This window comes from Corapipo altera, unplaced genomic scaffold (genome assembly GCF_003945725.1).
Source record: "Corapipo altera isolate COAL_440 unplaced genomic scaffold, ASM394572v1 45, whole genome shotgun sequence".
NCBI lineage: Eukaryota > Metazoa > Chordata > Aves > Passeriformes > Pipridae > Corapipo > Corapipo altera.
The window spans coordinates 11846-33142 of NW_020884877.1; the positions used below are offsets into that span (position 1 = coordinate 11846).

The window sequence follows — 21297 nt, forward strand, 5'->3', positions numbered from 1 at the left end:
TTTATTGCAGGATAGAAGAGAAGATAATCATGTTTAAAACTGGGATCTCAGTTCATGTATGAACACTTTCTCTTGCATGCTCTGCTGAGAGCATGAGAATTCTCTAAAGATGTGGCAGGAGCTGGATACTTTCTCTACTTCCTTGGCTGAATGTATTTATGGTATTGTTGGATCTTCAGGTTTTGAATAAGATACCCACCCATGCAAATGTAGTAGTTTTAAGTAATTTTTAAGTACATGGTTCTTTTGTTTTGTCTGTCCAGAAATTCAGCAGAACCTGATCTAGTAGGTATAAAGTCAGAAATGTGCATTGTAGTCGCTATTACAAAAAGCAGCTTGTACATATTCAGAAGACTCATATGACAGAACATCATCTCTCTGTTGTATCTATTCATTTTGGTCTAGGTACTACCTGCACTTGGGGACCCCTCATGGTCTAGTGGTTAGGATGCAGCACTCTCATCGCTGCGCCCTGGGTTCGATTCCTGGTCAGGGAATTCCCCCGGGCAGATGGCGCTCATCAGCCTGTAAGGCCACCCATCTAAGAGAAGGTCACTCTAAACAAACCTACGTCCTGAGGACCTCGCTGCCACTGTCCAAGCTCACTCAGCCCCAGCAGATGAACCCTAGGATTAGAGGGTGGGCTCAGCTCAGCGCACACTGTGTCTCACCTAAAAAATCCACTGTGCAGGCTCAAAGGGTAAAGACCTTTCCCAAATCTTTGTTCACAAAGACTGGCCATACACTACGTGTACTTATCAATGCGAAAGAGCTGCCTTCTATCAGAGCAATGATAACCAGACACTCCAGAGAGCTGACTTTGAAAAACCAGCCTTGCACTCTGAAAAACGCACGTTAAAGGGTTGAACTTCATTGTAAAATGCACTGAAAATTGTCAGTTGATTCTTCTGCTGGTGTAGTGGTTTGAACCTTGTTTTCCCCCAGAGGCTAAGAAAAGTGGTAACCCCCAAGGGGTGGAAACCCCTGGAAGTTTTGAAGTCCTGTCCAATGGGCGCTCCTGCAGAAATGTAAACATACCACAAGCTAACCAGAAGAGAAAAGTTGTAGTTTGGGTAGTTAGAAGAAGTAGCTATGTTGTAGAGCCACAAAGAAAGGGGCCCGGAGCCCCTCAGGGCCTCTGGGGCCCCCCAGCCCCAGCTGGGGGCTACAGAGACTTGGAACAGTGTTAAGTTGGACTACGTGTCTGTAGCTGTGAGCTGGGAGATGTTTTCTCCAAACTGGGCAGCGGTCAGAGAAAGCAGCAGCCGGCACTGACCAGAGAAGCGGTAGCAGAGAGCCAGAAGAGACAAGATGGAGCAACAGAGACATGCAGCACCAGAGAGAGAGAGAGAGAGAGAAGAGTTGAGAAGCTCAGAGCATCCTGGGAAGCTCTGAGACGGGACGGAGAGGAATGCGGAGGGGGTGACCTTGGCTCCCCCCTCACACTACTGCCAAGGTGGCAGCCTGAGGCAGGGCACAGAGGCCCTGCAAGGAGCTTGAATCTCCTGGAGATACCAGACCGTCACGAAGATCCCCTGTGCTTCGTGATATGACGTGGTGAAACGACCTTGCCTGGGGTTACGAAGCCCACGGAAGACCCCTCGGTTGGTTGGCGATGGAGCCGAGGGAGCTTGGATACCTCCCTCGTGAGTGCTGGCAGAGATCCAGCAACAGCTGCGTGCATGAGAGAGAGAGATGGACTGCTTCTGCTACTCTGAAGAAGCTGCTGCCCTGAGAGACTGGAAGGGATCTGTCCTTCTTTCCCTCCTGGACTTTTATTTGGAGGGGAGAAGAGATCTGATCCATTGTAAATACTATATGTCATGGTAGAGATAGTTGTGATCGTGTGTATAATGTGTTATAGTATTTATTTGTACAGTCATTGTAATATATTCCCTTTCCCCCATTCTGAGTCTGGTTGTGTTTTGTCTGGAAAAACCCATCTCACATTGGGTTGAGATGTGGGAGGGGGATGGAGCTAGGGAATTGGATTTTGGGGCTATCTCAAACCATGACAGCTGGTAAGTGGAAAAGTGGAGAATCAAACCTTAATTAGTACCCTAATTAAATCACATTTCAAACTGCAATAACCAGATGACTTTGAGGAGTAAGAGAAACGGGGGAGAAAATCAAAATATTGTCAGCTATTATCCAGCTCTAATACAAGCCTCTGCTGCAGACAGCACATTCCTTAGGTGAAAATAATGGAGAAGTTGAAAATAACTGCATGCACCAGTTGGTCACAGGATGACTGCGAATCATGAATGTAGTGTGGTGATGAGAAAGGCAAGCATGACTGTGGAATGCATGAGGAGGTATTTAAAACAGAGAAAGGGAAATAATAATAATGCTATTGTATCAGAACTTTTTCTGATAAGGCTTTTCGGAAGTGCATTGTGCTATTTGGGGATGACTATATTCAGGAAAGATGATCTCATACTTGAAATAAGTGCAAGGAATAGCTTAAAGCTTAAATTGCACTGCATATGTTAGATTCTCATCAAAGCACTCCGTGGTACTTGGAGCTCTTGGGACAGGCAGCTCCTGTCCATGCTGGCTTGGGAGGGAGTAGCCCCTGGCACAGCAACTATTTCACCACCATTTGTACCAGCACACACATAAGCTTTTGTAGCAATGACTTACCTGCCTCACACATTCCAGGATGGTGTGTCCCATGCAGTCTGGAGGTCCTTACCTGGTGGAGAGTCTCAGTTTCAGTTTTGCAAAGTTGTCAAGACATGATGGTTACTCCTGCTGTTTTTTCTGTTTCTGAAGCAGTTTGGAGGCACGAGCTCAGGATCATTCACACCCTGAGCAACAGGGCAAGATGGTACATGGGATGACATGTGGCACACATCTGTGCTCCATGCCATGTTTCCCTCAGAGATAACCACTCATTTGTTCTCATCTATTGCCTGTATCTGGTAGGCATGGAAAGAATATTCTGGGAGAAAACTAGAGCCTCAGAAACTTGACTTGTCCTCCTTTCCAGCCCAGTTGTGTGCTTTTGTCCCATATCCTGAATGAGGATGCAGATATTAACTCCTTTGTCCTGGTAGTCAGTAACATGCCTGGAAAATCTGTCTTAAGTGGAATCCTGACTGTGAAGTGAAATATATGACCTTAAAAAGCTAAGGAAGTGTAGATAAAATCTTGAAATGCCGTTTTATGAGGAAGAAAGAATTTGTAGCAAAGCCTTTTCTGGAACTAAATATAGTGAAATGTCCACAGTGATTCTCAGTTTTCTGTACTGAAATCACTACATTGCTGCGGTGAGCTGTAAAGGCCTAACTGTAAGTTTTCCAATTATTTTAGGTTTTGTTTTTTTTTCCTAAGATGGCAGGAAGAAGGGGTGAAGGCAGGAGCAAATTAAGTATATGGCATTCTAAATGTGTTGCTGTAGTTGGTCCAAACTGGAATATTATGAGAAGTATGACCCTGCTTAAGGCTATGTAAAGAAAGCTATCATAATAGAAAGTTCATAGGGCATCCTTGCACATAGTGCTGCAGTTACACATCCTGTGACGTGGTTGTTAGTGAGACAAGCTTTGCTGCCAGGTGTTAGTTTGTTCTGCATTGCTGGCTTTGCCAGTTTGTAACACATTGTAAGCACTAGACCCTACTGGCTAAACAAAGTGCAGTTACTTGTGTGGGGCAGTGGTGGTGAGAGTCATCTTTATATTGTTTTTGTGCTTTGTTTCTACATGATTGTGGTGCTCATTTGCTGCTGCAGAGAGTTTCCGATTCCAAGGGTAGGATATATCCTAAGCACACACCTACATATCCTCTCTTCCTATACTCCTTTAACATACAAATGAAAGCATCCATGAAAGTTCTTGACCGGTTTTACCTGAAAACACATCAAGGAAGATGCTTGGGGTAGTGTTTTCAGGGGATACATCTTGGTCAAGCCCAGAAATAGAACCAGTTCTTCAAGTCTTTGAGTCTGCAGCCTGGGAGACTGCCCTGATGAAAAGCACAGTCCATACTGCAAAAGACTGTGAACAGAGGCCCAGTGGCTGCACCTAATAATATTAATAAGTCTGTGAACCTGCAAATGCTACCTTTCATCCCTGGCCTGAAGGGTAGGCTCCTTCTCTTTGGTTTATTTATTTATTTCAAGCAGCATTGTTGGTTGGTTTCTATAAAGCTATCCTGAGTCAGTGGTGTTTCCACTGGCATATCTCCTCATATCGCTGCAGGGAAATTTCCCCAGAAGCAAAGCCTTGCCCATAACCAAAAGGCATGACCCTACAAACACTTATCAGGGCGTTCATCTCTGCTCTCACCACACTTTGTGAGCAATCCATGCAAATGAACAGGCTGATCTAAAGGTGTATATTTTTATAGTGTGTCAGGGATTATGCTGAATTATGGGCACTGAGGAATAGGGTCCAATGCAAAGCTGAATTGTTTAATAGCCAAAGAGAGTGTTCCTGGGGATCTGTTGGTGTGAGGAAGATCTGGCAGTATTCGTGCCTGCTTTACATAAGGAAGATCTGAATTCCACTCCCATTTGTGCTCAGGTTTCTCTTCTCTGGGAGCGCTAAACTTGCTTCAGTGCATTCATGTATGAGTGAAGACAGATATAGATATAGATATATATGCACACACACATATATAAATTGTTCATGTGTTCATGAAGTTTGATGTAAAACCAGGTATGTTGCTACTAAGGCTCAGTAGTAGCAACACAGGCAAAGTTAATCAGGGAAAGGAACAATATCAAGAGACCACAAGAACTGACCCATTTCAACAAAAATGCACATGTATGAAGTACCTTCCATGCAGGCTAGCTGCTCTGCAGATGAGTGATGGCTAACCGTGCCCTTAGCACAGAGCATCAGTCACCGAGGCGATTGTTCTCAACCATTAGTGTGTTATTTAATTTTAAGAACAACTTCACTTCAGAAAAATCGACCTAAGAGAAGTCAACGTTGCAGTTAAGCCTGAAAAGAACATGTAAGGGTCAGGGTCTTCAAAAAGAAATGTGAGAAAATGTGAGCTCTTAAAGAGAAATTATGTTAATGTAAGTGAGTTTCTGTAACATTTTCAAGTCCTTTGAAACCTGAAACAAGGTTTTCTTTCTCCATTTTAGGGGGCACAGGTAAAGTAAAAGGTAAAATCACAATTTTTCAGTGGTTGACTGTTAGGACTACTCATGACTTGTTTTTTGTGAGAATACTCAAAAGAGCACTTTCCATTCTGTACCTCAGCTTCTGGTAGCCTAATTCTGCAAAAATGCAATTAATCTGTCTCCCAACCTTCCTGTTTCTCTAAAGGTTTGTTTCAGTGGTTGTTCAAAGATAGAAGAGCTACTTCAGAACAGAAGTCCACAAACGTTTCGCTTGCTGTAAAGATGCCTTCTATAAGCTGGGTTAAGGTGAAGTGGAACATGCAAAACACAGTATCTCACACTCTGAAAAAGACGAACCACAGGAGAATACTGTTCCTCTGCATGCTGTTTTCTTGCCTGGCATATAGATGCTTGATGCTTGTGTGTGGGAAACAGTTCCCTGTAGGTAGAGAAGGAAAATTAAGCTATCCGAGCCCTATTTTATTCTATGTCTATGACTTGATCCAGCCATCCCAGAGCTTCCCAATAACTTCAGTCCCATTAACAAGAAGACATCTAATTTTCCTTTCCCTCTCAATATATTCAGACAGGAGCTGTTATTTCTTCCAATTCCTATATCCAAGGCACAGTTATAAGTGAGCCTTTGCTGCAGTATCCTAGAAGTTTGCGTGGGTTCAGAAGGTAATGGTCACATTCATAAAAGAAAAGTAGATCAACAGGTATAAAATGCAAGCCAGGTTCTCTAGCTCACAAAGTCCCTGAGCCACAACCTGCTGGAGTCTGGGAGTACACTCTTCAGGAGCAGTGGTATGTGTTTGTGCTCATGCTCTTCCTTAGTGCTCCGTTCTTTGGTCATGGGATAGAGACAGGGCACTGAACTGGGTGGGTTTTTGATCTGCCCAAGTTCTTATGTTTTTATTTTCCTTCTGGAAATAAAAAATAAAAATTAATAAGCCTAGTATTATAAACTTTAAAAATTCCATAAAATCACCTCGTATTTTATTTCCATAAATCCATGACTCCAGAGGCTACACCTTACTAGTCAATACTGTTGATGGGGTAAAAGCCACCATAGTAACCAAGTTTGTAATGTTGTAACGTCAGCAATGGGGGGGATTTATTCTTGCTGCGAGGACTGAGATAGATGCATCTATCAATATTTGGGGGATAGGCGATGGTATCTGAAAACCAGGGTTTAAAAACAAGAAGAAAGCTGTTAACTTAAGGGAAAGACACTTCTGGAACAAGAGATGACATCCTGGAATGTACACATAAAGGCACACTCAGAAAAAAACTAATAATTTTTTGGTATACTGTAGAATCAAAGAATGACCCAGATTGACCTAAACTGTCTCTTAGTGTTTAATACTTCTCTTTTTTCCTTCAATAACCAGGGGACTGAAAGGTCAGGGTCTTTTTAACTATGTCTTCTCTTTGAGTATTTCAGTAAAGAAAGTACAGAATCATTTTGCTTCAACTCAAAAGTTGCTCCTTACTGTACCTTACTTAAGTACTTTTAAAGTAGACAAAAGCTTCCATTCTGGTTGCTTATTAAAATAATTGATTTATTATTTGCTTGTTTTTATACAGATTTCATTCTTACTCGTAGACCATAAACAAAGTTCAAGATGATGAAGCCATCTTTTCTAATTTGCTTTAGAAAAACATATAAATCATTTAGACTCAAACTAATGGTAGAAAACTAGATTTGCATATCAATATGAATGCATTTGTCATAAATAATTTATGATTTTTTAATTAATGTACTATTTTGATAACATCTTAATTAGGAAGATTTCTTTGGGACTATCTTATGAAAACAAGTCATGACCAGTATTTCCTTTTCTTCCTTTTCCCTTCACATTTTTAACCACACTTTCAAAATCACCAAAAGCTGACTGAGTAACAGTCCTTGAATGTGAAAGATTTCCATTCAGGTTTGATTGACAGGACAAACATCCTACCAAAAGGGCTTTTTAGTATTTGGAATACCAGTCAATGACTCTTTGTGACCAGCCCTGAGTGTTCTTGGCTTCACCTTAATTTTAAAACTTCATAATTTTTCATAAGATGGAATAGCTGTTTTCTGTCCAACTCTAAACAATGAGCTTCTTTAATTGAAGCAGATGAAATCTCTGATGCTCCTTTGCTAATGGCATTCCTTGTTACTGGAACATAATTCAGCAAGATGAACAAGAGACTATTTTTGACATGAACACTATGAAGGGAAAAGATTTTTCTGGATTAGATGTGTTTATTTTTTGTGAGTAACACATGCTAGATCATTAACAGTTTCATTATCAATATCAAAAAATATTGCAGGGTAAACAAAACCAAAGCACAACCTTGGAAAATATATTTATAGAGTTATACCTAGAAGCCAAACTTTTTTCAATCATGTTAAAAGGTATTTAGGATAGTAATAACCTTTAAAAAAATAAAAATCAAAAAGCTAGAAGCACTACAGCAACAAAAAACCTGAAAATTTTATCACCAAAAAATGCATGTGAAAAGCTCTAGATGCAGTAGAACTAATCTGTCAGGAGATCTACTAGTAATAATCGGTACAGATTCTCCTAATTAGTGATTGTACCACCTTTTAAACATCCTTCAAATTGTGTTTGTGTTATTTCATGTTCTGCTTTATAACTATTAAAAGTATTCCTTAAATTGAAAAAAAAAATTAAAATACACAAAAAATTAGTTGTTCAACTCATCTATACAAGCAAATTCTTTGATATCTAGTCCTCTACTTCAGTGAAGGAAGTCAGGGAATGTTTTCCTAGAGAGCAGATCACTAGAAAATTAGTACTTCAGAGGTACTCATGGTCTCCATATTAAAATTACTGGAGTTGGTTTTCCCATAAGCAAATTTTTCTGCATCTTATTTCAACAGCTAAAGTTAAGATGCAGAGTCAGCCCATCGATTTTTATAGAGTGATGAAAGTTTGAAGTGAAGACTGCACATAATTTTTATTGTAGCAATCTTACCAACCAACTAAAGTTCTTACCTACAGCAATTCGAAGTGTGAGCGCTTCTCAGTGTTCACTCTCTTATCCTGTCCCTCTACCCTTCTCCGCACACAGGTTTCACACTGCACATTGGGAGAGACTTTTGTTGTATCACATTCCATTTCTGGTTTAAGCTGTATATTTCTGGGCTGTGTGAAACAGCTGGGTTTTTTTATAACCTCAAAGAATTCAGATTTCTTTGTAAATGGAACATCTGTACATTTCAGATGGAAACGTAGAAGATAACTCTAGCATTTTTTTTGACTTTTTTCCTTAGTTTGATCATAGATGTAACAATTTGTGTAGTGCTCACATCACCCTTCTCCACTAGCTCTCCTTTCGACACACATTTCATCCACAAAAATCGACCATTGCACTGTTCTGTCGTATGTAAACCCCTAACTTTGAAAGGGAACATTTTATCTGGATTTTTAATATGATTATTGTTCAAGAACCCGACTGACTGGTAAATGTGAGTCCTAGAAAAAGTGGGGGGAAATTTTTCATTCTTTGGGTGTTCCTTGAGTGAAATTTTCCTCCCTTAGATGTAGTGTAAGTTTAAGGCAGAGGTTTTCTTTCCTAGCCTTTGGTGGTTGGATGGTAAAAGTTGTTGTATTTAAAGAGGTACATGCTCTTTCACTGGGTTCTCATGAAAGAAAGGGAGAAGAAAGGAGGAGACAAAGCAACTTCTAATAGGTTATTTTTGCACATTTATAACTGCAGCCACTGGTGCTACCCCATTTATCTAGGACAGAAGTGTAACAGAGGCTAAAGAACGTAGGTCAGAGCATATGAGCTTGTATGTGCCTGCCAAAAAAGGTTCTGTAGGTAGATGAAGATATTGAAAAATGTGGGCCCAACAGAAGCCCCCAGTTTTATTGTGTGCAGGACCACTGGGATGGGGCTCATTTGCCCAGTTGGCATCTTTATGCCAGCACCAATGCACAACCATCTGACCACACCCCAGTTTCAAAAAGATCAGAGGTTGTTCTTTGCAAACGGATTTCTCATGGTTTATTCTGGACAGTGGGTAGTTAGCATAGGCTAACTCATCCTGTGATAGATTTGAAGGTGATTAAGCATTCTGTCTCTACTTACTGGCCTTACAGACATCTTGGAGATCACTGCTGCTTCTTTTTGACTCTTCAGCCTGTAAGGAAACTGCAAATAAAATGCCCTTTCTAATCTAGGTGGACTCCTAGTCCAGTGCCCTTTCTGATTTCAGTATTTACCAGGTTTTTTAAAGCTGGTGTTGTAACCCCTGCCTAGAAACCTAACTTAAGGTCTATACTTGTATTAGTTTAAGAACTCGATTTAGCTGGATGACCCATTCTGACAGCCCTCCTAAACTTTGTTTCATAGCCAGTGAGAAAACTCTAATCCATTTGTTCAATGGTTTCTGCAGGAGTTAACTGTAATCCTAACCCTGAAACTAAACAATTGGATCTAACTTACCCTCTTGATTCTTCCTCTAAAAGTAAGCATTGCCTCAGGCTGGAACAAGCCAAATCTTAGCCCAACAGTGCTCTCTAAGTTCATTCTGTTTAGCCATGCGGATTACTCACATGGAAACAAATTCCTTCTTGCTTCCAGACTTCCATAGCCAGCAGGCTGATGTTTGATTTGCCAGTTAAACATCACTGGTTAGTCATGGATCTGGGACAGATCAAGAAAGCTGCTCTCAAAAGCTGATAAGAACCAGCTTCTCATGTGATTAAGCCTCATTCCCATAATATCAGGCTGGAAGTCCGGGAGCAGGCTTGTCATACTTGTCCCTCCAGTATGAGCAGGAGTGCTCATGTTTTCTCAAACTGGTAAGTGTCTGCACTTCATGAGAGAATGGCTGCCATGGGATTCATCATCTGTCTCAAACTGGCTTTGCACACCTCTTTCATGTCCTCCCTTTCCTACGTTCATGTTCTTTTATGTTCAAAGGCTTGGTATCTCTGAGCAGGTGCTGTATGTCATAAACAACCTCAGCTAGACATGCACAAAATTCAACAGAGAATTGGCACACATATGAGCTTGCATGTTAGTGGGAAAACTGATTAAGATAATGCCCAGATACCTTCAGTGAGAGGTAAAAGGAGAACATGGGAACTTGCACACATGTTGGCTTTATGATGGATTAAATAATGAAAAGGGTTTGAATTTTTGAAGAAAATAATAGATTGAAATGTAATGAATCTGTCAGCTTGTTTTAGTGAGAATGATAGGTCTTTTGAACCCGTTGCTCCTCTAAGCATAAGTTAAGATTAAGTCTGTCTGACAAAGGCAACTGTGTTTGTTCAATGCTATTTGTTATGTTTTTAGGGTCTCTCAACAGCACTATAGCCTTTATGTAGTAAATTTTTCAGCTTGTATGTCTTTCCATACAAGTTCAACAATGTAATAAATACTTATGCATTATTAACAAATAAATACTGTGCCATGACCAAATAATTGGGATTATGAGGACCATTTAAAAATTCTGATCTGTTCAAATAGCAGTTTGTCTTCCTGTTTTCAACTATTTCTACCTGAAGAGTAAATATTGAACAAAATGAGTCTGTACAAATTGCTTCTTTACTTGCATAGGACAAAGGGGCAGAGGTCGTGCAGTGCACTGTGTTAGATGCTCATGGAGAGTGCAGCTGATGTCTGCCATTGCACCGAAAATCCTGGCCATGGAGTCTTGAATAGCTCCCAAGCCAGAAGTTAAACCAAGGAAGAACTGACAGGAGAGGAAAAAAAAAAAATATTTGTAAACACTTCTACAGAGATGTAAAGTATAAGTGTAGCCAACTTATGTGGCAACACAGCCTATTCTGCAGCAGTAAATTGCCCATTACAGGTTTTAAAATGGTAGTGCTAGAAAAGTCTACATCCCTGTTTACTGTTCAGCCTGCAGAAGAGAAGGCTGCATGGAGACCTCATAGCAGCCTTCCAGTATCTGAAGGAAGCCAGAGAGGGACTTTTCATCAGGAACTGTAGTGATAGGACAAGAGGTTATGGGTTCAAACTGAAAGAGGGGAAATTTAGGTTAGATATATGGAAAAAATTCTTTGAGGGTGGTGAGGCACTGGAACAAGTAACAGGTTGCCCAGAAAGTTGTGGATGCCCCACCCCTGGAAGTGTTCAAGGCCCAGCTGCAGGGAGCCCTGAGCAACCTGGTCTAGTGGAAGGTGTTCCCCTGCATGGCAAGAGGCCTGGATTGAGATGATCTTTAAGATCCCTCCCAACCCAGGCAATTCTACGATACTGTGATTTTTATTACTTTCTGAAAGCCACATAGTGAATAGCACAATTAAACCCTGAACTAAACAGAAAATTGACTTTAAAAGGATCAGAGCTGAGTTCGAGCTAAATCTGAAGCGCTATTTGAAAATTGCCCTAAACTCATACTTTTGGAATAAATATAGAAAGCTGTTTAAATGTTAAAAATTAATAAATCATCATTCAAATACTAGTTGTGTGTTAGCCTTACTCTGCCCTTCTTTTAATTTTGCCACACCTGTAAGAGCTATGCTGTTACTGACAAAGCTTGTATTTCCACTTTATTGTTATGCTTGGTGCCAGACTGGTGAATGCAGATGGTACAGTGCAGAAATTTCTATAATCTAATATGCAATAAATCTTCCTGCTGGAAAATCTACATGTGTTCCTGAAGTTTCTACATAAAGTTGCAGCAAAAGTAGTATGATAGTGAGGGCTTTACCTTGCTGCTATTAAAAGTGATGACAAAACCACTGAGTGCTTAAATACACACATTCACCTTGACCAAGAATATTGTTAGAAATCTGTGTGTAGCCACACTGCAGTGATAATTCAGATAATCTGTTTAGTATTGGGTTTGTATGGCTGTGTGGCAGTAAAAATTCCTTGTGTCAGAAATTCTTATTTACTGATATTGATCCTTCCCCTATTCCAATATTTAGTATGTTTTCAAGAAATGCAGCAAACCCGGCACTATTAGCATTAAAAAAAATTACAGCAACCAGAGGTGCTCCTTATAACAGGATCTTGTGAACAGGTTGATAGATAGTGTGGGAGTTTAAAAACAGGTTGCTACTACAAAGGGGAGAGTCAGTAATTTTTCCCTTCTGTGCCTCACTCAGCCTGTTTTCTGTGCAGTGTTAAAAAGCTTTTATGGTGAAAGCTACATCAGTAGCTACAGAGAGCTTGAGAGTTCTCTGGTGAACTCCATAAGCACAAGCCTTACCAAACCAATCAGTTTCGACTCAGTGCAATCTGTAGTTTTTCTACTACTTTCAGAGAAAGGAAGAATAGGATGTTAGATCATAGATGTTTCATCATGATGCACAAAAACTCCCAAAAAATTGCCACAATGTTAAATCATTCCACTTGCTTGGCTATATTACATATTCTTTCCCTGTTACTGTTTGAAACTTCCAGAACATTCAATAGGACTGGAAAATAATTCAATATGGAATTAAAAATCAGCTGCTGTTTTGTTAGCTGTAGGTGAGGAACAAAATAATTGCTTTCAGCAATAGTATTTGTTCTTAAATGGCTTTAAGCTGAAGGAGGGTAAATTTAGATTAGATATTAGGAAGAAATTATTTACTGTGAGGGTAATGAGGCACTGGAACAGGCTGCCCAGAGAAGCTGTGGGTACTCCATCCCTGGCAGCGTCCAAGGCCAGATTGGATGGGGCTCTGAGCAGCCTGGTCTACTGGAGAGTGTCATTGCCCACAGCAGGGGGTTGGAACAAGATGATCTTTAAGGTCCCTTTCCAACCCAAACCATTCCATGATTCTATTTTGCACTATAAATACACGAGAGACACCTCTATTTCAATCAGAAATATTATATTTTACATTTTAAAAATAATTTATAATAGGAGGAAGATGTTTTGTATAAAATACTATTGTAGATATTACTTATTAAATAATTTGAAATCACGTAGCATTTTATGCTTTATAAATGTAAATGCCAATTTGAATGTTTCTGATGTTTTCCATAGACTCCAGTAGTGAAAGGTCAGGTCTAACCTAATTAATCATTATAATGTTGTTGCTAGGTGTTCCTGACTCTTGAACATAAAGCTGAGGCAGAAAATCATCTGATAAAGGCCAAAGAATGAGTCAATAGCAGACTTGAGATTAGAACTCTAAGTTCTTGCTTCCTGGTTTCATTCTGAATCATAAATTAACTTGTATGTGCTAAAGCAAAGAGGGAGGTCAGTAACAATTTAATTTCATTTAGGCTTCTCACATTCACTTTTCTGCTTTCTAAAATCTATTACTTAAAAGACTGAAACAGTCTGATTCTGATTTCTAATGCAGACATGTAAACCAAAAATTAAATAGAAGTATTAATATGCAAAAAAAAGGCACATACGGTGGCTCTATTATTAAAAAAAAATGAGATTAGAAGGTTAATTCTTAAGCCTGTCTCTCATTCCCTGGACTGGGGAGCCCTGCATCCCAGCTGGTTGTGCTTGCTGCTCAGTGCTGCAACCGCCTCACTAACAGGTTGCAGTAAGGGATGGCTCTCCAGACAGCCTCTTATTGACATTCATGTCATGGAGAGCTCACCATTTCTTCAAAATATATTTTGAATTTTAATTCCTGTGGCTTCCAGAGGAAAAAATAGCAGCAATGTGACTCATCTAATTGGTGAAATGGTATTTCTCCGAATTTGCCATACATTGCTCTAGAGCTACAGCCCAGGGGAATGGCGAGAGTCTCGTGAGTGGCAGGCAGTTGCTGAATGTCATAGAATTATCAAGATTAGAAGACAACTTTAAGATGATTCAGTCCAACTGTCAACCCAGCACCACCACTGTAACCCTTAAACCACTAACCATATCACCCAGTACCAGATCCAGATGTTCCTTAAACACTTCCAGGAATGGTGACTCCACCACCTGCCTGGGCAACTTATTCCAGTGCCTGACCTCCCTAACAATGAGAAATTTTTTCTAATATCTAATCTGAATCTCCCCTGTCTCAGCTTTAGGCCATTTCCTCTCGTCTTCTCGCTGTAGGAACAGCAGAAGAGACCAGCCCCCAGCTTACCACAACCTCCTTTCAGGGGAGCTGTAGAGAGTGATGAGGTCCCCCCAACCTTCTTCTTCTTGAGACTTCATAAACCCAGCTCTCTCAGCTGTCCCTTATAGGATGTGGGCTCCAGACACTTCCCCAGCTCCATTGCCCTTCGCTGGACACACTCCAGCACCTCAGTGTCCTTTTTAAAGTGAGACACCCTAAACAGAACAAAGCACTCAAGGTGCAGCCTCACCAGTGCCAAGTACAGGGTCAGAATCACTTCCCTGGTCCTGCTGTTCCTGAACCAGGCCAGGATGCCATTGGCCTTCTTGGCTGCCTGGGCACACTCTGGTTCATGTTCTGTCGCTGTGACCAGCACTCCCAGATCTTCTTCCACTGGGCAGCTTTTCAGCCGCTCTGCCCAAGACCTGTAGCACTGCAGGGGGTTATTGTGGCCAAAGCGTAGGACTTACACGCTGTTGAAGTAAAAAAATGGTGTTGATTAAGTGAAAATGTGGAGTTCACTAAGTAAAAAATGGAGTTCATTAAGTAATAAATGGGGCTTTTGTAGAATCACAGTAAGGTTTGGGTTGGAAGCAAACTTAAAGATCATCTTATTCCAACCCCCTGCCATGGGCAGGGACAACTTCCACTAGACCAAGTTGCTCAGAGCTCCATCCAACCTGGCCTTGAACACCCTTCCAGCACCTGAAGGGAACTTACAGAAAAGGTGGGGCAAGACTATTTACAAGAGCATGTTGTGACAGGACAAGGGGGGATGGGTTCAAATTGAAAGAATTTAGGTTTAGATTAGATACTAGAAAAAAATTCTTTACTGCGAAGGTGGTGAGGCCCTGGCACAGGTTGCCCGGGGAAGCTGTGGCTGCCCCATCCCTGGAAGTGTTCAAGGCCAGGCTGGACGGGGCTCGGAGCAACCTGGGATAATGAAAGGTGTCCCTCCTCATGGCAGGGGTGTGGAAGTACATGATCTTTAAGGTCCCTTCCAACACAAACCATGCTATGATACTATGATCCTATGAATCAGTGGCCCCCTGGGATGGGACCCCCACAGCTTTATTCGCTATAAACCTTGAAGAAGAACGCGCGTTCTCCGCGGTTATGTAGCACCCCCCGGGGCCGGACCCCCGGCCCCCTCAAAGCCTCCGCACAGCGGGGGCCCAGCGCCGCCGCCGCCGCCCGCCCGCAGGGGGCGCGCGAGGCCGCTCCACGTGACTGTGCCCACGCCCCGCGGAGGCTCCAGCGCCGGCCGGGCGGGAGGGGAAGGGAAGGGGAAGGAAGGGAGGGAGGGAACGGGACGGGACGGGAGGCAGCGCCGGGCCCAGGCCGGCGGCCGCGGGGCTGCGAGCGCCGGGGGGCGGCCGCGGAGCGCCACGATGTCGCGGGCCGTGCTGCAGCCGAGCCAGCAGAAGCTGGCGGAGAAGCTCACCATCCTGAACGACCGCGGCGTCGGCATGCTCACCCGGCTCTACAACATCAAGAAGGTGCGGGGAGCGGGGGAGACGGGGAGCCGCCTCGGCGCGATGCCCGCCGCCGCTCGGGCCGGCGCTGCGCAGGGCTCGGCCGCGCCGCGGCCTAGCGGCGGGGCCCGGGAGGCTGGGCGGGAGCCGCCGCCCGGCCGGGGAGGGGGGCCGGGGCTGCCCTGCGGCCGCCTCATCGCTCCCGGGAGGGGTGGAAGGAGGGATGGAGCGGGGAATGGAGGAGGCCGGGCCGGTGCTCGCGGCGGCCGCGGGAGCGGGGCCTGGTCCCGGCGAGGCCCCGGAGCCGCTCCCGCCCCGCTGCCGTGCATGACTCACGGGAGCCGCGAGTGGGCAGCGCCGCCCGGGCTTTTCCCACGCCGAAACCTGTCGCTACCGAAGGGAAAAAAAAGGGAGTTGGGGTAAAATTAGTAAGTTTAATTTCGATAAGTTCGAGGCGCGCGGTTGCTTAGCAGCTCCCGGCGTGAGATGGAGCGGGTGTTTGGAGCGGCCGTGGGTGCTGGGGCTGCTCCCGGAGGGAGTGGATCGATGTTGGCCTCGGTGAGGTGGCTCGGCCGTGCAGGAAGCTGCAGGTCTCGGTGCTAAGACAAGGATGGGTCGGTCACGCCTCCGCGCTCGGTTAATTTCTCCTCTGGAAGTAATCGTTGTGCTTTCCTGTAGGGAAGAACATAGTTCATGGCCACCCCCTGTGCCAGGTGCTTCATGTGTCCTTCTCAGCTTCATTTTCTTAACGTGTGATACATTATCTGAAAGTGTACGGCCGCTTAATCCCTTTCCAGTAATTAATGCTAGTTAGATTTTGTTGCTTTGCCTTTTGTACAGATATTTCTGGGAGGTTTTTTGTGTTTCAAAGAAAATGTTAGCTATTACCTTAAAGCAGCAAGCACATACACCTTTCCCGATTAAAATCTCAGCCCTGTTTCCATACTGGGTTCAACTGCAATGGCAGAGGGAGTTTGAGTGATTTAGGTGCTTATTTGATCGCTCTAATTTATGGACCCAGGTTTCTGTCAGGAGTGACCCTGCCTGAGTGATCTGAGCTCAAGGATGTGTTTTGTCCAAGAGTTTTGTTGATGTGGGAGACCTGTACTCCAGAATTAGTAAGGGCTACCACGTGCATTTTTGATTTTAAGTAAGGTATTTTTCCAGCAAAAAAACCCAACCCAAGTGATTGAAGTATTCAGAAGTCATTCAAAGCCATGTCAGTGTTTGATGTGCGCTTGAATGTTTTCTGCAAATCTTCACTGACATAAATAAAGCATTCTGACTAAATTATTGCAAGTTCCTGACTCTCCAAAAGGTTCCTTTTAGTTTGCAGTTTTGTACATTGGAAAATCATTTCAGCTTAGTAATAGTAACAATATAGTTACACTTTTAACAACGGAAATTCCCTTTTTGTGGGGAAAACCATCAAAATGGGGAAGCCGTTTGTGTGTGCGCTTGTTAAACTTTGCGAGGAATATACCAGGTGAAAACCAGGCAAGGGGAATTTTGCCTGAGCACAGCCCTGCTTTGGGGGGCAGGAAACAGGATAGGAAAAATGAAAACTCATCTTCATATACAGCTATTATATCAGCATATACAGCTTACAGTGCCTAAGCCATTGTGAGTCCAGGCTCTGTTTTCATTCCCAGGGACACTTACTCCTATTAAGCGGTCCAGTGCCTACAGACACATTTCTGCTTGGCATGTTAGGATGGCACAGTCCTGAGCATGTTGGCCCATATGGTGGTAGCTTCTGCTGTTACTCATGTCAGTGAAGTGATGCAGGTGGACAGGCTCTCCACAGGGGAGCAGCAGCGCTGGAGGTGACACCATTTTTTCCTGCAAGTTCCAAGAACTGAGTCCAAAATTGCGTAGGTCTTGCATACGGAGAGAGAGGAGGTGTGACCAAGTGTCTTGACTATTGTGTGGCATGTATTTTTGCAAATCTAGAGGTGTCCCAGACAGAACACTGTGTATTCATATAGTGATTTATGATTTAAATAGTTGCTTTCTTCAGCTGCAGTCAGTACTGCTTGACAGGGGGAACTGGTTAGCTCTGATGAGCCCAGAAGTTTCCGGACTGACTACTGTATGTTATTGTGGGTCTCTCTTCAGCCCAGCTGCAGCATAGCTGGATGCTTGGAGCACTTTATTTTTCTTTATTTCTTTTTTTTTTTTCCTTTCTGAAAGCAGTCAATTCCAAAACTGCTATCTGAGATTCTCTTATAGATTCTTCCACTGAGTATGATATCGAAACTCAAGTTACTAGAAATAACCACACAATATGTGGTTTTGCGGTTAAAGGAAATGGTTAAGACTTATTTTTAATAAGAGGAAGTGAGAGGTTGAAGTATTCGTAGCTGCCTTACAGAGTGCTGTAGGTGCCATCTAGAGAAGAGGGATTTTCAAGGATTAAGAATTTTCTTGACTCTTAGAAACAAAGCAGGAAAACTTTACTTCCCAGGGAATCACAGCAGTTGCTAGAAGCAGTTAGAAACTTAAAAACTTTATACTTCATCTTCCTATTCAAAATCCAGTTTTGATGTCATTGTGCTTATACTTGTTAATTGTCCATACTTTCCTGTTTACTGACCTTCTGTGCTGCTGTCTTTTGAAACAGTTAAAAGTTTGTTGCTTTTAAGACAGAGTATCTGAGTGTATGTGTTTTTTTTACCTCTGAGAGTGACATGGAAAATATGAAAAGTGGAGTTAGTAAAGTAATAGCAGATGATGAGACAAAACTCATGTTAGATCTGTACCAAGGTGGACTTTTTGTAGTTTGTTGTTGTTTTGACGGATGACCCTTTGCTTACTGCTTTCAGCTGTCCCTTTGGCACTGTGACCAATATTAATCCTGAACTTGGAATTCTTACCATTGTGGTTTCTCTTCTGGTTTGTTCCTTCTGCTTGTTAAGAATTTCTCCTCAGTCAGCTAGGCTAGCAGTTGTATTATTGTTTACCCTGTAATTCTTTTGTCAGTACTTCATTACAGCTACATCTCTATAAATCAAAGACAGCAGGGGTTTTTCATATCACTGTGTCTCAGGTGAAGCTTGGATTTCATGGTTACCTTTCAGAGCAGACCATGGCTTGTGTTGGTGAGCTCTCTGTAGTGCTGCCAGTACTGTCAGCTCAGAGCGTTGCTGGAGAGTGGTGGTGGAGGAGAAGTAATCTTGTTTTTTCTGTCTTTTGTTTGTTTATGAAGCCCTTGGATACCGGGATGTATTTACAATGAAAGATTTCATCTTGAAATACCTGAAGTACAGATTTAGCCAGAGGAAACCTAAGGAGTGTGATTTTGAAGAATGTCTCAGCAGTGCTACTATCAACAGACCTGCTAGGGATGAAAGTTAAAGTTTTGAATTATTTAGAGTATATGTTAATCAAACTTGATGAGTCTATTATTTAGCATGAATTGCTTCACTACCAGTGTTCTGTTGTTTTTCGCAGTATAGGCTTTATATTTGTTTGCAAGATTTTTTTCTGAAAATGTCATTAAGAAAGTAAATTGACTTTCCCAACTCTGATGATTACATAGTAACCCAAAAATGAGAATCTGAAACGATTTCTTAGATGTGAACTGCATAACCGAACTGAAATCATAGATAAGGAACTTAATAAATATTTGCAGAGGTTTTAGCTGACTTCATATTTACCATTCCAAACTAAAAATGTGGTCCCAGTCCTCTTATGTGAGCAACACATAGCTTGGTGTGAAGCCAGATTTAAAATAATTTAACAGGTGATTGCCAGTTAGTTCTTTAAAGATGTAATAGTGGGAATATTGGGTTTTTACCCATATTGAGGATATTACTACTTAAACTTAGAAGTTATAACAGCCAGCTGATTGTTTGATTAATAGAACCAATCAATAAAATGTACTGTTTTGCTGAGGCACTAGAGTGGTTCTTCAGGAAAAAAATAGGAGAGATTTTAGGTGACTGGAAGAGCAGGGAGAAGTTTCCAATCTGCAGAGCTCTGAAGTTTGGAAGAGTGTAGGATTAGATTACTATTTTTATGCTGAGCTCTGTGCTGGAGTACAGAGCTTTGAGCTGAGAGGAAAAGCTTACCAGTAATCTAGACTTGAATAGTAAGGTTGGTTGGAATGGAGAGGTGATGTCTTCAGGTCACTGGGAAGTGTCTTGGGGTGGGGCAGTGTTGCGTTCACAGATATCAGCAGTTCTCCAAAGGTTAAGATGTTTGTGTCTGTGATCTTGGAGGGATGGCTCAGAATACTGTCCCACCGGTAAGCATAGGAGGAAGCCCAAAACAAACTCACAGTGCTGGCAATTGAAAAAAAAAATTCCTTTACTCAGGAAGCAAATGCAGTCTGGGGATACCATATCACATTATATTTTTTTCACATCAACAGTAGATGCCCATAATTATCTTGCCTTGTTTTTTGGCTTACCAGTACAAATTATCTGCCTCCATCACTGTTCATTTGTCTCGTCATGTGTTGACACAAAGACAAATCCTGTTTTAGTTGCAGGAGATTTTTAAGGTTGTGTGCATAGGAGATAGACCTGAAAAGTTGTAACAGTTCTCATTTTAGATTCAGAATAGACAAGACACTCCCATTGCCTTGCTTTCTTTTATTAAGACTTTATTTTATAAATTACATTCAGGAAAAATTTTGTGGTAGTGAAACTTCTCTTAATTTTTTATCCTTTGCATTTCACCTGCCCCCTATTTGATTAATGGAACCAAGTACTTAAACAGAGGACAATGTGAGTTAATCACTGTACAAACAGTGTCAAACCCACATATTTCTTTCATCAATGAGGCACAGGTCACTCTAGGATGAGCAGCTTAGGAGATACTTTACATGTTGACCTTAGCAAGGCTACTGACATGACCTCATTTGATTGTTCTCACCAACAATCTAAGGAAGTACAAATCTGGGTGAAGTCCTAATGATACAAACAGCTGGATAACCATGTTAGGGAACAGTTGTGAAGATTTCATTGTCACACGGTACATCAGCAGGGTCTCACTGAAGCGTGTCTTGCCTCTGGTTCCAGTCACTCGAACATTAACAACCTAGATGGCTACAGTGTACTTAATAAATTTATGGGTAGGAAACTGGAAGAAGTTACAGAACCTGAACTGAAGTTCAGCATGAGCTTAACAAATTGTAAGTATGGTCCAATAAATTTGGAGGTGGTTGAGCAAGTATGATTGTAAGCTATTATGTGCTTAGCAAAATTTAAAATGAAAAGTAATGAGATAGCAAGCCTGGAGAAAATAGCTGGGAAAGGTTAGGGACGTGCCAGGGCAAATTTGAGCCAACTAAGTTTTGCTGAAAAAATTCAGGGATGACATGAGGTTTTATAAACATGTGAGCAAGATAATTATGAAAAAAAAGTAAGCAATCTTTTTGTTCTACATGGCATACACTGAGATTCATCCAAAACATACCTGATTAAACATACTTTTCAAGATAGGTGTAGACAAAATGGAGAAAGTTCAGAGGAGAATAATGAAAGGGAGGGATGGTGCAGAAAATTTCACCCATTCAGAAAATGGGATTATTTTTTCTTAAGTAAATTAATAAGTGATACAATTCTTTAAGTATTTAGGACTGCTTTAGAGAGAAGGGGAATAGTTTGTGCAATTCAATATGACCAGAGATCAAGAAATGATGGATTAAATGAAATTAAATATTGGAAAATGAAATTAAATATTGGAAAATGAAATTAAATATTGGAAAATGAAATTAAATATTGGAAAA

General features: G+C 41.9%; 1 protein-coding gene and 1 long non-coding RNA gene across 5 annotated transcripts in view; one reads left to right on the top strand and one right to left on the bottom strand.

Moving 5' to 3' along the window:
- Positions 1–442: 442 nt before the first annotated feature.
- LOC113944312 lies at positions 443–18248 on the bottom strand. Its single transcript, XR_003526638.1, has 3 exons — positions 18238–18248; positions 5265–5268; positions 443–745 (listed from the first exon to the last, which is right to left on the bottom strand). It is a non-coding gene; the product is annotated as an uncharacterized LOC113944312 (long non-coding RNA).
- Positions 15442–21297, top strand: part of NCKAP1 (NCK associated protein 1) — a 60569-nt gene continuing 54713 nt past the window's right edge. For 3 of the 4 annotated variants that reach the window (XM_027637267.1, XM_027637270.1, XM_027637269.1), the window contains exon 1: positions 15477–15584. In XM_027637267.1, coding sequence (XP_027493068.1) covers positions 15477–15584 — 108 coding nt within the window. Of the gene's footprint in view, positions 15585–21297 lie in introns of all 4 variants that reach the window. The other variant, XM_027637268.1, reaches the window with a different exon arrangement.